This window comes from Salvelinus alpinus, chromosome 21 (assembly GCF_045679555.1).
Source record: "Salvelinus alpinus chromosome 21, SLU_Salpinus.1, whole genome shotgun sequence".
In the NCBI taxonomy this organism is placed as follows: domain Eukaryota; kingdom Metazoa; phylum Chordata; class Actinopteri; order Salmoniformes; family Salmonidae; genus Salvelinus; species Salvelinus alpinus.
The window spans coordinates 31,442,685-31,460,248 of NC_092106.1; the positions used below are offsets into that span (position 1 = coordinate 31,442,685).

The 17,564-nt window shown below is 46.2% G+C and overlaps 1 protein-coding gene across 1 annotated transcript in view; it reads right to left on the reverse strand.

Annotated features, from left to right (window-relative positions):
• Positions 1 to 2,736: 2,736 nt before the first annotated feature.
• LOC139548234 (SPRY domain-containing SOCS box protein 4-like) overlaps positions 2,737 to 17,564 on the reverse strand; it is a 60,666-nt gene continuing 45,838 nt past the window's right edge. The window contains exons 2-3 of the mRNA XM_071357775.1: positions 15,988 to 16,858; positions 2,737 to 4,160 (exon numbers count right to left, since the gene is read on the reverse strand). Of these exons, the coding sequence (XP_071213876.1) occupies positions 4,033 to 4,160; positions 15,988 to 16,696 (837 nt within the window). The 5' untranslated portion in view covers positions 16,697 to 16,858 and the 3' untranslated portion in view covers positions 2,737 to 4,032. The remainder of the gene's footprint in view (positions 4,161 to 15,987; positions 16,859 to 17,564) is intronic.

Sequence of the window (17,564 nt, forward strand, 5' to 3'; positions counted from 1 at the left end):
TGAGGGCGTGTTTCCGTTCCATATGATTCTTGTCGTGCAGGTGTGTGTGTGTCAGAATGCTCTCAGTCCATTAATGACTAAATGTTGTGTTCCATTTGTTTCCTCTAATTTGTGTTTTGTATTTGCTCTTGAGGTCTTTGACGAGCCTCCTAGATGCGTAGCTGACTTTATGCATTCTTCTCACACCCCTGGTTTGTAAAACAAAAATCTATAAATGGGAAAGGGTGCTCGGGGCATTTTGCATGTGTGGTTTGATTGTATCCAGAAAATGTCTAACACTTTACCGGCAAGGAAAGAAACAGTTCACTAAACTGTTCATTTCTATAACCAGCAGATGGCAGTATTGACTTCAGGTGCCTGCAGCAAACTCTACCAAGTCGCTTATAACAAACACACCCAAGTTTCCATTTGTATTAGTCGTATGTACGGGATACATGGTATACACCATCCAACTAAATGCTTACGTGCAGGTTCCTTCTCTACAATGCAACAACAATACGAACATAAAGTAAATGGCTCAGAATACATTTTTTAGCATCAGTATAATACAGGAAGGCAATTTATAGTCCGATATGTGTTTTGGAGGGCAGGTGTTTAAATAGTGCAGTATTTAGCGATCATAAGTGTGTGAGTCAGTGCAGGTGGTCAGTCTAGTTGAAGTGGTGCTAAAAGAATGACTGTCATGGGTCTAGATGGAGGATGTTGACGTCAGCCAGACAACTGAACAGAAAAATAACCCTCCCACACATGACATGTCCTTTCAGAGGAATTACCTTCACACAATACTCTCTACCACATGGTGGATGTGAAACGGTAGTGAGGTGCTCTTTTGTCAAATTTTCTCTTTCAATAAAGTACTTTCTTTCCATTCTTCATACAGTTGTCATTGTTGCTGCAACGTCAATGTACTGTAATGTTGTTGAAAAGGCCAATGGTCCTTCCCTCCCCAGTCCATACCCACACAGTACTTCAGTAAGCCAGTAGACTTTACTTTGTGTGATTTTTCTTTTCCCCCTGAGTTGACAATAGCCCCCAGGTCCATTCACAGGCCAGTGTGTCTGTTATGTGACCACAGCTCTGGGAAGACGAGATGCCATCCAGCCATGTGCTACTAACCTTTATTTGGACGCCTCTATTAGTGTTAGTGGTTCTGCCAGTTGTATTCCATGCCTGCACTGACCACATTCAGAGCCCCCTTCACTGGCTGCAATGGCTATTTAAAATGGTGTGAGTAAAGGGCTATTTTCTGTATAACTGTGTCAGTGGAGGCTGGCATCAAACACATGGAAACCATGTGTTTGATACTTATTCCAGTCATTACCATGAGCCAGTCCTCCCAAATTAAGGTGCCACCAACCTCCTGTGGTGTGTCCTGTCTACGGGGAGTCTACCTGTTGTTTAAAGATCATTAAAATAGGTCAGAGAAAAGTTTAGTTTTGAGAAGTCAAGCACTCATTCATTTGAACTGCCTTGGAGAGACCGAGCCAAAACCTTTACACCACGCTCTGCAGAAGAAAATAACTCTGAACGAGTATACATTTCTATCTTCCCTCCATGCAAGACAACCGCTACAGTTCTCCCCCCACCTCCGCCCTACATGTCACTCACTACAGGATGAGAGGGAGGTAAAGGAGGGAGAAGAGTGAGGAGGAATGTTGATGGGACATAATGGAGTGTGAATGCAGTAGAATAGACAGGTGAGGGGAGAGATTACACCTTTCATTATGAAAGTGATGGAAAGAACTGGCATAAGAGGAAAAGGAGAGTGCAGACAGTAATAATATGGATGATGGAAAGCTGCTTGGAGAGGGTGAGTAGTGGGGTGAAATAAATGGGTTGAGTAGGGAGAGAGCCAATAGCCACCGTTGTAAGATTATACCCCAGTCAACTGGATAGATCAGAGCTCAATTGTAATCATAGTAGTGCAGCTGCCACAACACACTCAAGAAACGGGGTGTATCAAGGATAAGCCCCTTTTAAACAGGTCAAACAACTTCCCGAGCTTCAGCTTTTATCCTGATATGATCCTACCTTTCCGCGAGAGAGTAAATTCATTACGGAGTCCATTTCCAATACCTGGTCTTAGCCTCACGAATTGTGGTATCAGGCATCATGCCCCAAAACGCTTTCTCATCCTTTCCATCAAATCCTCGCTTCCCAACCTGCATTTCAGCACGAAAGCCTTCGCCTGAGATCCATGTGGTATAACACCAGGTAACTATGGCCCTGCAAGACCATCCTTACCAAGCCTTCCTAGAGGGAGTAGGATGATTGTAGCCATTTAGGGACATTTTATCTTCCCTACAACCACACTCACCACTTGCGTTAAATCATCTCATCATGGCCACTTTGCTGTTGCTTGGCGCTCTCTCACTAAAAGAAGTGGGAGAGCACACACTCGTCCTGGTGTGATTTTTCTACAGTATGATCAGAGACTGATTTATGCTGTAAACCATGAAGGGTTTTTTTGAACAGTAAAGCTGCTTTGTCTGAACTGTGATCGCAACAGGCTCTGTTCAGCCTGCCTGCCCCATGGGACATCAAGTTCACAAAACATTACTGAGACTAAATATCAAATACAGGCAGCCAACTACAGCATCAGATTTTAAATCAGAGAAATTCAATACTATATTTTTGGTTCAAAGGCTTAGTGTGTGTGTGAAGGTGCTGGGCAGCATTGCGACTTCGCTTCATTTGGATGACAGTAGGTCCAATTGGGGAAAAAACACCACTATGTTGGGTTCAGTTTTTTTTTATTCACATTTAAAAAGATGCTCATTGCAGCACATTCCTCGATCAGTCTCTCTCAGCGAGACTTCCTGTCTCAACCGGGTCACTTCCTGTTCAGCAAGTAGATCTTAATAAAATAGAAAACAAAAACAAATCAGAAATAAACAAAAGCCTCATTCATAAAAAGAGAACTGTTTAAAAGAGGAATATCACCATCGGGATAAGAACAGGAGTGGAAAAAAACAAAGCAGCAAATACATTGTTTTAAAACAGTCTCCTGTAACAGAGGTGTCGTGTGCTTTCTCTGCGCAGGCACATAAACAGTAATAGCGGATTGGCCCTCTGATCAACTTCAATCAGCTTTAACACACCCTGACTGACAACATCCCAGGGAATGTCCACAACGGCACCCTATCCCGACATAGTGCACTCCTGATCAAACGTAGTGCACTATGTAGGGAATAGGGTGCCATTTTGGACACAGACCCAGTCACTCACCCAGACAGAGACCTAATGGAAGCCTGGATCCAATGAAACCCACTGATAAATAAAGAGAGACTGCCAGTTAAGAGGGAGGTGTAGTGCAGCAGGGCACTAACAAATATCAGGGCTGCAGTGTCCCCAAACTCAGTGGGGTCAGAGTGGGTCTGACTGATGCCTCGGGGTGCCTGTTGCGGAGCAAGGCCAACACACACCAACCCACACATGCATAAAACCTCACCACTCACACTGAAAACAGCCCCTCTGAGTATGAGTGAGTGTTTGCATATGCATGCATTCAAGGATGTTTGCCTGCCTGTGTGTTTTCCATCTTCTAACTCCCTGTGGCTAGGGGCTGGTGAGTCTCAGTGGAGCCTGCTATAGGGTCTAAATATAAATATCTAGATGTTCTGAGAGCCTTCCAGAGAATCTGTATAGATGTACAGTAACTATGTATGATGTCTATATGCATCATCACCAAACACCCTCTTCCTCCAGGCACATATTCTAGAAGCACTATAGACCCATATACCCAATGAGAAGCCAGCATCATAGCTCAACACTTCTGCTACAGTCCAGTCTCAAGCCCATCCCCCTCCTTTCGTTAATCCTCCCTTTGTCCATCATAGCAGTGAGCAAATTTAAAAAACAGACAAATCCTAAAAAGAAACTCAGAACTCCTTCATAGGCTTCCTCCAGACCATCATCATTATCCTCAGTAGATGTCCAATGGTTCAGGGTTACATGTTTGTGGGTTGACTGTAGTCAAATGTAGCTGCCGTCAAGCAGTCAGTCAATCATTGTCCTGGTGAGTCTGTGAGGTCACTGGTACTGGAGGTAGTTCTTGAGGGTCTCTGGCAGAGGGAGGGTGTCTATCTGGTTGAGTCGGTCCCGCCCCAGAGCCAGCCTGGCCACTCGCCTGCACAGGTCCATCAGGGGGAGGGGCTCCGCTGTGACAGGAGAGAAGAGAGGACATTAAAAAAACAGGTTCAAAAAAAGGAATGTTTACATACATTTACAGATTTAATAGATGCTATTTCAGAAGGAATGGCAATGAGTGCATATAATATTGGTGTAGACTAAGCAATATGATATCATTCTCAGAAGGGCTTTTAAGTGCATTTGTTTGTGTCAGAGATCTTCCCATACAGAGAAACTTTGATAATGAGAGTGCCCTTCACGGACGTCAGCTTGACCGGTCCACCTGCCGTGACCATCTGTTTGTGCTGGACTTACAGAGCAGACACTCTCCTGAGCACTGTGTGAAGGTGATGCTCAGGAGCTCACCACACACAGTCTCCCTCACTAAAGTACACACACACACAATCTGCTGAGTCACTGACCACATGGCTTGGAATAGACAGAGTGGGTGGTGTCAAGGAGGACCCTAGGGAATCCTCTAAATGGACTGGTGCCCTTGTAGCTACGTGACCACTAGACAACACGCAGCAAAATATACACTGCTCAAAAAAATAAAGGGAACACTTAAACAACACAATGTAACTCCAAGTCAATCACACTTCTGTGAAATCAAACTGTCCACTTAGGAAGCAACACTGATTGACAATACATTTCACATGCTGTTGTGCAAATGGAATAGACAAAAGGTGGAAATTATAGGCAATTAGCAAGACACCCCCAATAAAGGAGTGGTTCTGCAGGTGGTGACCACAGACCACTTCTCAGTTCCTATGCTTCCTGGCTGATGTTTTGGTCACTTTTGAATGCTGGCGGTGCTTTCACTCTAGTGGTAGCATGAGACGGAGTCTACAACCCACACAAGTGGCTCAGGTAGTGCAGCTCATCCAGGATGGCACATCAATGCGAGCTGTGGCAAGAAGGTTTGCTGTGTCTGTCAGCGTAGTGTCCAGAGCATGGAGGCGCTACCAGGAGACAGGCCAGTACATCAGGAGACGTGGAGGAGGCCGTAGGAGGGCAACAACCCAGCAGCAGGACCGCTACCTCCGCCTTTGTGCAAGGAGGATTAGGAGGAGCACTGCCAGAGCCCTGCAAAATGACCTTCAGCAGGCCACAAATGTGCATGTGTCTGCTCAAACGGTCAGAAACAGACTCCATGAGGGCCCGACGTCCACAGGTGGGGGTTGTGCTTACAGCCCAACACCGTGCAGGACGTTTGGCATTTGCCAGAGAACACCAAGATTGGCAAATTCGCCACTGGCGCCCTGTGCTCTTCACAGATGAAAGCAGGTTCACACTGAGCACATGTGACAGACGTGACAGAGTCTGGAGACGCCGTGGAGAACGTTCTGCTGCCTGCAACATCCTCCAGCATGACCGGTTTGGCGGTGGGTCAGTCATGGTGTGGGGTGGCATTTCTTTGGGGGGGCGCACAGCCCTCCATGTGCTCGCCAGAGGTAGCCTGACTGCCATTAGGTACCGAGATGAGATCCTCAGACCCCTTGTGAGACCATGTGCTGGTGCGGTTGGCCATGGGTTCTTTCTAATGCAAGACAATGCTAGACCTCATGTGGCTGGAGTGTGTCAGCAGTTCCTGCAAGAGGAAGGCATTGATGCTATGGACTGGCCCGCCCGTTCCCCAGACCTGAATCCAATTGAGCACATTTGGGACAACATGTCTCGCTCCATCCACCAACGCCACGTTGCACCACAGACTGTCCAGGAGTTGGCGGATGCTTTAGTCCAGGTCTGGGAGGAGATCCCTCAGGAGACCATCCGCCACCTCATCAGGAGCATGCCCAGGCGTTGTAGGGAGGTCATACAGGCACGTGGAGGCCACACACACTACTAAGCCTCATTTTGACTTGTTTTAAGGACATTACATCAAAGTTGGATCAGCCTGTAGTGTGGTTTTCCACTTTAATTTTGAGTGTGACTCCAAATCCAGACCTCCATGGGTTGATAAATTTGATTTCCATTGATAATTTTTGTGTGATTTTGTAGTCAGCACATTCAACTATGTAAAGAAAAAAGTATTTAATAAGAATGTTTCATTCATTCAGATCTAGGATGTGTTATTTTAGTGTTCCCTTTATTTTTTTGAGCAGTGTATTAGACACACACTGACATTGGACTCTCCTGTATTATACAGATGTTTCCATAGGAAGGATGTGATACAAAAGCAGGCTTGCTGGCAGGCTGGCTTTTGACATTATCTCACCATATAAAGAATATTCTTAAAACTAACAAAGATCCAAAAGAAACGTGCAAAGTGATGATTGAGTCAACTTCCAAGAAACGACCGTAAAACATAGGCCTAGAACACACGCAGACAAATACACTTCCAGATGTCGACTTACAGGATCCGGCCTGCCTATCTGACTCACTAACGGGCTAAACTGGTCACAGCCTACACCTCACTTGCTGCGCAGACAGAGGGATTGTGGGAGATGGATGGATGTAATCTCCTGTCTGCATGTTTCTTCTGCTTGTCTGACTCCATGGTTATATGGGCGTAAGACAGTTGGGCACCACCTGGAGGATGTCAAATCTACAATTCCTGTTAGAGAGCCTGGATATATTAGGTGGCCTCTGAACTCAGTAGTGAAAGGTAGTTCTCACCACCTGGGCTTACTAAAGCAAGACGGTCATCTCACTGTAGCCGTGTGTCAGGAACTCACAAACAAGGCAAGCCTATTAAAATAGAGAGCCATAGTTGAGTCAATTGAGAGGAACAGTAACATAGCATGTTATTCAGTGGAGCTATGGGAATTGCATAGGAGGGATGATTATAATTATGATGCTGCTGCTGCTTCCTGGAAACTGTCCAATCGCCCAGCTGGTGTGCCCTCTCCCTGCGTTGCCACCAGCGACAAGTGGTCCCATCAAACAGCGGGAATCTGAGCAGGAGCATGCTAATGTCTGCTGTCAATCAACAGTCTGGCTGAGCTATCAGACTCCACACTGCTCCAGTGAATGTAGGTGTGTGGGTGTGTTTGCAGGTTGAGGATTCGTGTGTGAGCATGGAGAAACCTGTATGGTGCGCATCTCTTGGGTGTCATGCTTAGCTTGAAATAGTCTTCACAAAGAAAGAGACAGAAAAGGGAGAGGTAGGGGAGAATAACAGCTACATGTTGGTCAGTAGTCTATGCAGCAGCATGTCTGCCTTGGCTTGCTGAACTGCATGCCATGTGGGTTCATAAAAACCCAAATTACACTTCAAAACATAGGATGAAAGCAAACAGGACAGGATGATATTAAGTATTAATGGAAGCAAATTAGCTGGAAGTGGTTCAGTTAAATGGACTAGAAAGTAATAGCAAGCGAGCCACTTTCTTCTCTCCATCCCCCTCCCCCTATCCCGTTTATGTCCATCCATCTATCTTTCTCTCCCCTGACTCAGTCCCCCTCTCCCCCACTGCTCTGTTAATAATGGTGAGATACAGGTTTGTGTCAGTAAAGCAGATATGATGCTGTCTGGGTCTGTCTGATTCAGGCGTAGTCCAGGGCTATCGTTATGCGACAATCAGGTGCATGCTCTAGGCCTGTATGTAGACATGCACTCAGGTGGAAACACAGAGGTCGGCCACTGATGTTGGATGATTAGGCCTGGCTTTCAGTCGGCGTTCCAATTCATAGCAAATGTGTTCGATGGGGTTGAGGTCAGGGCTCTGTGCAGGCCAGTCAAGATCTTCCACACAGATCTCAACAAACCATTTCTATATGAACCTCGCTTTGTGCACGGGGGCATTGTCATGCTAAAACAGGAAAGGGCCTTCCCCTAACTGTTGCCAAAGTTTGGAGCACAGAATCATCTAGAATGTCATTGTATGCTGTAGCGTTAAGATTTCCCTTCACTGGAACTAAGGGGCCTAGCCCGAACCATGAAAAACAGCCCCAGAGGATTATTCCAAACTTTAAAGTTGGCACTACGCATTGGGGTACGTAGCGATCTGCTGGCATTCGCCAAACCCAGATTCGCCCATCAAACTGCCAGACGGTGAAGCATGATTCATCACTCCAGAGAAAGCGTTTCCACTGCTCCAGAGTCCAATGGCGGCAAGCTTTACACCACTCCAGCCGACACTTGGTGATCTTAGGCTTGTGTGCAGCTGCTCGGCCATGGAAACCCATTTCCTGAAGCTCCCGACGAACAGTTACTGTTGTTGCTCAGACATTTCCGCTTCAAAATAACAGCACTTACAGTTGACTGGGGCAGCTCTAACAGGCCAGAAATTTAACAAACTAACTTGTTGGAAAGATGGCATCCTATGACGGTGCCACGTTGAAAGTCACTGAGCTCTTCAGTAAGGCCATTCTACTGCCAATGTTAGACCTTGGAGATTGCATGGCTGTGTGCTCGATTTTATACACCCGTCAGCAACGGGTTTGGCTGAACTACCCGAATCCGCTAATTTGAAGGGGTGTCCACACACGTATCTTGATCCTACTGTCCCAATTTCTTCTCGCGCTCTCCCCATCTTTGTTTTGGATCAATCTCTCCCGCCATCTCTCATTTCCTCTCAGACTCACAGTCTTTGCGTGCAACCAGGAGAGATGCCAATTGACCTGCTGTCAGGATATTCAGTGTGGACTTGTTGATTCCAGACTCAGATCTTATCTAATCAATATGGAGAACTGTGCCAGTGGAGATGGATAACATCTCAAACTGTGCACCAGTTCCAATGACCACCTCATGATTGGGAGTGGGAGCGTGTGTGTGTCAGATGTAAAATATATAAAAATACTGACTTATTGTGGCAAGTAGTGTGTGTGTCACACAAATATATAAAATGACCATCTTGTGACAAGACATGTGACGTCAATGTATAAAATGAGCAGCTCATCCTGACAAGGAATGTCTGCGTGATTGATTTTTCCGATAAGTAAGCATGGGAAAGTACGTACAACAGTGACTATGCAGAAGTGGAGCATCTCCGAGTCTAATTCACTGACCAATCCCCAAGAGCACATCACAGGGAGAGTGAGTGAGAGCGCGCATCAGACAGACAGGACATCACAGGGGGAGAGAGAGAGAAAGAGCACATCACAGGGGGAAAGAGAGAAAAAGAACATCACAAGGAGAGTGAGAGAAATAACGAATGGAAACAGCAGTGAGGAAGAAAGTGAGAGCAAGAGAAAGGGCAAGCCTCAGCCTCTCTCAAATTGGAAATGTCAGTGTCCAAATTGAAATCGCTGACTTCAGCTGAATCCAATTGCTCACTGAACTAACGGACACCAGTTGTCCGTTGGCGCTTTATTACCAGACAGAACCAAATGATCCACTCCGTTTAGCCACTGATCCCCAGACAGAAGCAAATGATCCAGTCCATTTAGCCACTGATCCCCAGACAGAACCAAATGATCCAGTCCATTTAGCCACTGACCCCCAGACAGAAGCAAATGATCCAGTCCATTTAGCCACTGACCCCTGCAGTGCTCCTATACACTCGGGTCCTCAGCATAATAAAGCCTGCTATACCTCTGCAAGACATTGAGTACGGTTACATGCACACAACACCATTATTGTGGATAGTCAGATTAATATAATAGTTTGTTTAAAATGTTTACATACTTTGCAAGAATAACTATTTCCCTAATAATCCTGTTCATATGGACACATCTGAAATCAGGCTACGTGATGGGACAGCAGTAAATCACCAATCAAAATAAACGTTCTACCACAGTGACGATGTTATTTTTGCGAAGCCTATTAGATTCAGAGTTCGTACATATAAAGTTTGTATCTGAAAACTATTTCTAAGATGCATGCTTTCAGTTTTTCCAAACTCACTTCACTCGTACATAAGAGGGAGGCTTGCACTACCCGGTGCTGGCACATGTGCAGATCAAATACACCACTGGAACGCTGATTAAGCGGTTTACGTGTCCTAATCATTCTAAAGATCGCAACAACAAAACAATTGTGTTTAAAATCACTATATGCTTACTTCGATTTTGACATTAAATCAATTCAGATAAGCAGAGTAAGGTGTTTGTGACTATTACCATTAGAGGTCGACCGATTAATCGGATTAATTAATCATAACAAATCGGAAATCGGTAATTTTTGACGCTGATTTCGCTTTTTATTTAAAAAAATATATATATTTACACCTTTATTTAACTAGGCAAGTCAGTTAAGAACACATTCTTATTTTCAATGATGGCCTGGGAACGGTGGGTTAACTGCCTTGTTCAGGGGCAGAACGACAGAGTTTTACCTTGTCAGCTCAGGGATTCAATCTTGCAACCTTATGGTTAACTAGTCCAACGCTCTAACCACCTGCCTTACGAGGAGCCTGCCTGTTACACGAATGCAGTAAGAAGCCAAGGTAAGTTGCTAGCTAGCATTAAACATATCTTATAAAAAACAATCAATCAATCATAATCACTAGTTATAACTACACATGGTTGATGATATTACTATCTAGCGTGTCCTGCGTTGCATATAATCGATGCAGTGCGCATTCGCGAAAAAGGACTGTCGTCATCAATGCCTTTCTTAAAATCAATACACAGAAGTATATATTTTTAAACCTGCATATTTAGCTAAAAGAAATCCAGGTTAGCAGGCAATATTAACCAGGTGAAATTGTGTCACTTCTCTTGCATTCATTGCACGCAGAGTCAGGGTATATGCAACAGTTTGGGACGCCTGGCTCATTGCGAACTAATTTGCCAGAATTTTACGTAATTATGACATAACATTGAAGGTTGTGCAATGTAACAGGAATATTTAGACTGATGGATGCCACCCGTTAGATAAAATACGGAACGGTTCTGTATTTCACTGAAAGAATAAACGTTTTGTTTTCGAGATGATAGTTTCCAGATTCGACCATATTAATGACCTAAGGCTCGTATTTCTGTGTGTTATTATGTTATAATTAAGTCTATGATTTGATAGAGCAGTCTGACTGAGCGAAGGTGGGCACCAGCAGGCTCGTAAGCATTCATTCAAACAGCACTTTTGCGCGTTTTGCCAACAGCTCCGCTGTTTATGAATTCAAGCCTATCAACTCCCGAGATTAGGCTGGTGTAACCGATGTGAAATAGCTAGCTAGTTAGCGGGGTGCGCACAAATAGCGTTTCAAACGTCACTCGCTCGGAGACTTGGAGTAGTTGTTCCCCTTGCTCTGCATGTGAAATGGCTAGCTAGTTAGCGGTGGTGCGCGCTAATAGCCTTTCAATCGGTGACGTCACTTGCTCTGAGACCTTGAAGTAGTGGTTCCCCTTGCTCTGCAAGGGCCGCAGCTTTTGTGGAGCGATGGGTAACGATGCTTCGTGGGTGACTGTTGTTGATGTGTGCAGAGGGTCCCTGGTTCGCGCCCGGGTCGGGGCGAGGGGACGGACTAAAGTTAAACTGTTACACATGGGTAACGCTGCTTCGAGGGTGGCTGTCGTCGATGTGTTCCTGGTTCGAGCCCAGGTAGCGGCGAGGAGAGGGATGGAAGCTATACTGTTACACTGGCAATACTAAAGTGCCTATAAGAACATCCAATAGTCAAAGGTATATGAAATACAAATCGTATAGAGAGAAATAGTCCTATAATTCCTATAATAATTACAACCTAAAACTTCTTACCTGGGAATATTGAAGACTCACGTTAAAAGGAACCACCAGCTTTCATATGTTCTCATGTTCTGAGCAAGGAACTTAAACGTTAGCTTTCTTACATGGCACATATTGCACTTTTACTTTCTTCTCCAACACTTTGTTTTTGCATTATTTAAACCAAATTGAACATGTTTCATTATTTATTTGAGGCTAAATTGATTTTATTGATGTATTATATTAAGTAAAAATAAGTGTTCATTCAGTGATGTTGTAATTGTCATTATTACAAATAAATAAATAGGCATCGGCTTTTTTGGGTCCTCCAATAATCGGTATCGGCGTTGAAAAATCATAATCGGTCTACCTCTAATTACCATACTCGGCCTGCTGACATAATCAGTTTAATATCGAATTATTAGTGTTCATGTAAACGTACTCACTGTCTGTGAATCTATTCTCCACACTATCAGGAGACTTACAGCAGAGTTTCATGGTTTAAAAACAAGAGGAGCCTCCATTCACAGCCAAAATGATCCAGTCCCAGCCAACACACCATCCCCAGCCTAAATCTCCCTCCCCCAGCCAACACACCATCCCCAGCCTAAATCTCCCTCCCCAAGCCAACACACCATCCCCAGCCTAAATCTCCCTCCCCAAGCCAACACACCATCCCCAGCCTAAATCTCCCTCCCCAAGCCAACACACCATCCCCAGCCTAAATCTCCCTCCCCAAGCCAACACACCATCCCCAGCCTAAATCTCCCTCCCCAAGCCAACACAACATCCCCAGCCTAAATCTCCCTCCCCAAGCCAACACCCCCAGCCTAAATCTCCCTCCAAGCCAACATCCCCAGCCTAAATCTCCCTCCCCAAGCCAACACACCATCCCCAGCCTAAATCTCCCTCCCCAAGCCAACACACCATCCCCAGCCTAAATCTCCCTCCCCAAGCCAACACCCCATCCCCAGCCTAAATCTCCCTCCCCAAGCCAACACACCATCCCCAGCCTAAATCTCCCTCCCCAAGCCAACACACCATCCCCAGCCTAAATCTCCCTCCCCAAGCCAACACACCATCCCCAGCCTAAATCTCCCTCCCCAAGCCGACACACCATCCCCAGCCTAACTCTCCCTCCCCAAGCCAACACACCATCCCCAGCCTAAATCTCCCTCCCCAAGCCAACACACCATCCCCAGCCTAAATCTCCCTCCCCAAGCCAACACACCATCCCCAGCCTAAATCTCCCTCCCCAAGCCAGCACTTGCTGTACCGTCTCTCCCCATTCAGCTAAACGGTTTCTACGGCAACTCCCTTCCATGATCAGAAGTGTAAATATTGAAGCAGGGATTTGAGGGTAAACGAAAAAGTGGGAGTGAGTGAGAAAGAGAGAGGGAGAGAGCAAGTGAAAGAGCCAGCATGAAATGGTGTGCATTTGTAACAGAGAAGAACAGTGCTATTAGAAAAAAGCTAGCAGGACAGCCTGATCTCCACTCTCCTATTGTTTTCTATTTACAGGCTTTAGGGAGCAACAGAAACACTAAAGAAATCGATAAAGCTTCTATCAGTGTGAAAGTCGTGTGGAGAAGAAACTATGTGCTCGCTGAGAAAGACAGGATCAGAGAATTGCATTAACTGTGTTAAGGGACAATTTGAGAAAGTGATGGAAAAGTGGAGGGACAGCTCTCTCAACTCGGTTTTATTGCAAGAGAAAGAGAAGACTCCTTTACCACAGTGCGTCTAAAACAGAAACATGGAGAAGCTACCTTGGGGAATACGAGCCAATGCCTGGCATCTCAGAGTATGCATACTCATTTACTGTCTGCATTTTCCTGTGCGTGTGCCCCATTTCCAAAGCATAATTAAGCAATAAGGCCAGAAGGGGTGTGGTAAGGGCTGTTCTCAGACACAAACCCCTGAGGTGCCTTATTACTATTAGAAACTGATTACTAAGATAAATAGAATTCATGCATCAGACCAGTGGTTTATTGTCTGATATACCTCCGGCTGAAGTGCTGTTTCAGCCATAACAGCATCCAGTACCCAAACTACCCAATTTATAATATACCATGCTTTCCTCTGGAGCATTCCTACAGAACAAATACATACTATTAACATCAGTGCAGAGAGCAGATGACACACACAGGATCCCTACATAATGAGGCTACAGAGTTGTGACAGAGCAGGGACATGGGGTGGACAGAGTTATTTTTCAGAAGCTGCTTCCATTAGCTTCTCTTACATTATAAAACTACATTCCCTTAACTTTCCTCTATCTTCATTTAGTTTGGGAAAACACAGCAGAGGGGAGAGAGAGAAGGAGAAATAGAGGGATATTGTGAGGGAAATTGAGAAAAAGGGTAGAGAGAAATAGAAGTGGGGAGAGTGAGACAACCCCATGCCCTATAATAAACCAACACTAAAACCCCTCCTTTGTCCTCTTGAAAGTAAACAAGTTGATGAAGAATAGGGCTTGTGTTCCAATGGGCTATAGAATAATGCATTAATGTCACATGTTCCACACAAACAGCCCAGTGTGTTGGTCTTTGAGATAGAGACAAGAAAACCATGCAACAGAGGGTGACTGTATGGGGCACAATACACACACACACCTTCCTTCGCAAGGCGAGACATTGAGCTCCGCGGAACACTGGGACTGCCTCTAGAATTACTCCACTCCTGGCTCCCTTCCGTGAACTCACACACAAACACCTGGCTTGCAGCCATGAAAATGTAGCTAATATCTGACCGTCTAAGGGGGGGGGGGGGGGGGGTTGACAGAGAGCTTATGGGTAAGATTACTATGGGTAAAGACATATTTTTATAGATCAGAGCCGAGAAACACACCAGCAGGCCCTCCCCCACTTTCTCTCCACAGTAGCAGAGGCAGTCACTCCACACAGAACTGTATACAGTCAACCCAGGCAGTCTGAAGTATAAAACACTATCAGCTAGTCTCGCTGTACTGACATGCCACTGATTAGTGTACTGGAGGCTATAGATTGACAGAGACCAGTGGCCAACACTAGCTCCTGCTCCAACACAGCTGATGCAGCTAATCTAGGTCCTGATGAGCAGCTGATTGGTAGAATCTCAGAATCCGGGAGGTCTGCAGGAGGAGGGTAAGCCACCACTGGTATACAGCATCTCCATGCTCAGACTGTCACTACTACAGTATTATTCAGACAGTCTCTGGGACTAACCTCGTCTCCAGTCCATTATGTCCAAAACCCATGACTGACTGACAGACACACAGATGATTAAATCCACATCTCTTTCTCCTTCAACCTTTTTCAGCAGTTGTCAGCTTCAGGGAGGACTATTCTGGACTGATGTGCAGTGTGCTTCTCTGACACCTTCCTGGGTGTCGTAGTTTCACCCAGGTGGGTGTTACACATCGGTAGTGGAGTTGTTCTAGCCATGGAGTCTGACTTCAGAGAGTACTACTGAGAAGCGCTGCATCAGCGACAGCAAGGGCGCCCTGATGAACGGCTCTGGACCAATCTGAAACCCCCTGGATGTGACACCCCTCCATTTCATCTCTGAACTGCCTCTACTCTAGCCATTAACTAACTACCCTGCCTGCCATGACAGTCCATCTACTGTTTTACAAAATTGCATTTTTTTGTTTTGTTGTTGCTTAAAGTGCTTTGAAATTGTAATGAAAAGCGCTATAAGTTTAATTTATTATTATTAACCTTCATCACTTCATCTCACTCCCTCCCTTTCCCCCATTCTCTTTTCTTTCTCCAGCTCTGTCCCTCCATCTTTCCATCCCTCCCACTGGTCATATTCATGTGCTCGGCGCATGTCGATTCATCAGAGATCTCCCCTGGGCGAGAGGCTGCCTCAGCACTTCTAAAATAAGCCCCAGCTCCAAACACAATATAATTGTGCTGTTCAACATTTCCTACAGACGCCTCCCTCCCCTCATCTACACAGTAAACAATGAAAAGCGAGCGCTCCAACTTGGTTTTATATTCAGAGAGATGGGGAGAGTATGGGTGTATGAGTCACTGGGTTTTGACATTGTGCTTTATTGTGTTCTAAACAAGAGCCAGAGAGAAAGGAAAGTGAGCGCCATCAAGGCATAATGCAGCATTGACTTGCTGATATTATAGTTGCTTTGAGCTACAGTATTAGAGAATACATAGCCTTGTCGGAGTATGCTATGCTGACTGAGGTATGCAAAACCAGACTACAGCAAACCCCACAATATAATGTAGACAGAACAAACAGAAGGCAAAACAGCCAGAGAGAGAGAGGATTCCCACTGTCAAGGCATAAGGACATTGACTTACGATCCAGTCCATTAACGTAGCGGATGGAGACCTCACAGTGTCCCCACACGGCGCTGACGATGGGGTACAGCCTCTTGCCCTTTAACCCTCTGAAGGCCACGCCCAGGTACTGGCCGTCCACCATGAAGCTGAGCGTGCCCTCGTCTATGTCCAGCACCACCAGCAGGGCATCTGGCAGAACAAATGACTCGTCTGCCTCCAGGAAACACGGGTATGTTGGTGCCGAGGTGGAGGCCGGCCGGTTCTTACTGTCGTGGTAGAGTCTGTTCCGGCCCAAGTCCCAACCCCACGACTCACAGTCCGAACCCACCAGGGCTGTGTAACCCACAGAGTGTAGAAGAGCGTCAGCCGTGCCCACCCCTACAACAGCGTGTGTTCCTCGTTGTCTCGCCGGCCAGTGGATCCGCCAGACATGGAGCCCCCGTGTGTAGCCCACCTGGCCGCGGATGCAGTCGGTGCTCTGGGCCACCGGGTGGCGGTGGAAGGTCAGCTTGTCATCCTCCTTGACAAAGACGTTGAGCGAGCGGTCTTCGGGGTTCCAGGCGTGGTGGAGCTGCAGGTCAGAGGTCGCAGGGGGCATGTCCAGAAGCAGGTCCAGACGAGGAGGCCGGCAGAAGTCTGGACCCCGCAGCTCACGGCGGACCGGCCGGTATGAAGGCTCACCCCGTGCGTCCACTGACTTGATGCTGCCTGAGATCTTCTGACCCATCGCTGCAGAGGGGGATGGAGGGAGAGGGGGATGGAGGGCGGAGCGAGGGTGGTATGGGGCTTCCCGCCGTTACCTCATGGACGCTGTGGCCAGAAGAGCAGTCGTCCCAGGTTGAGAGACGCTCACAGAGACACTCAGTCCACTGTCAGAGGAAACTCGCAACTAGAGGAGAGACAAAGAGGAAAACATTACTTGACTTCATCATGACATATTCTCACTTTCCCAAACTCATGTTACACACAGCAGCTGTGCGAAGACAACAACAAAAAATTGAAAGGCCCCTTTCCTCACATATCGAAATGTAATTCTCAAACAGACAGGCTAATGCAGCTGCAAAAGGCTTTCTTCACCCAAAATAAAAACACAGCGTGTCAAAAGAGTAGAGGGGGAGGGGAGGAAGACACGAAAGAAAGATGTACCAGTCTAAAACAGCCTCCGGTTGCCCTGTGGTTCCTACCAGCCCTCTAGAAGAAGAGGGGGAACATCTGAGCAACAAAAAGGGAGGATGAACTCTTCTCTTCCACTAACATTCCTCTTCTACCTCCTCAGTTAGCAGCCTCACACTCCAAGGGCACCACTGCTATAGATTGTGTCTATGTGTCAGTCAGTGTCAAACCAGACATGAACTTTCACAAACTACACACCAAACAAGAGGAGACTGCCCAACCACCCCATAAACGTAGTCACTCAATCACACACTTACCAGATACTGAACAGAGAAGACCAAACATTGTATATCGAAACACACCATGACAAACGTGGGGTCACTCACATGCACACAATGAAAAGGCCTTTGTGTGTTCTTAAAAAGGAAGGATATTCTAGACTGAACACTAACATTCCTCTGGGTGGAGACTAAACAAGACCA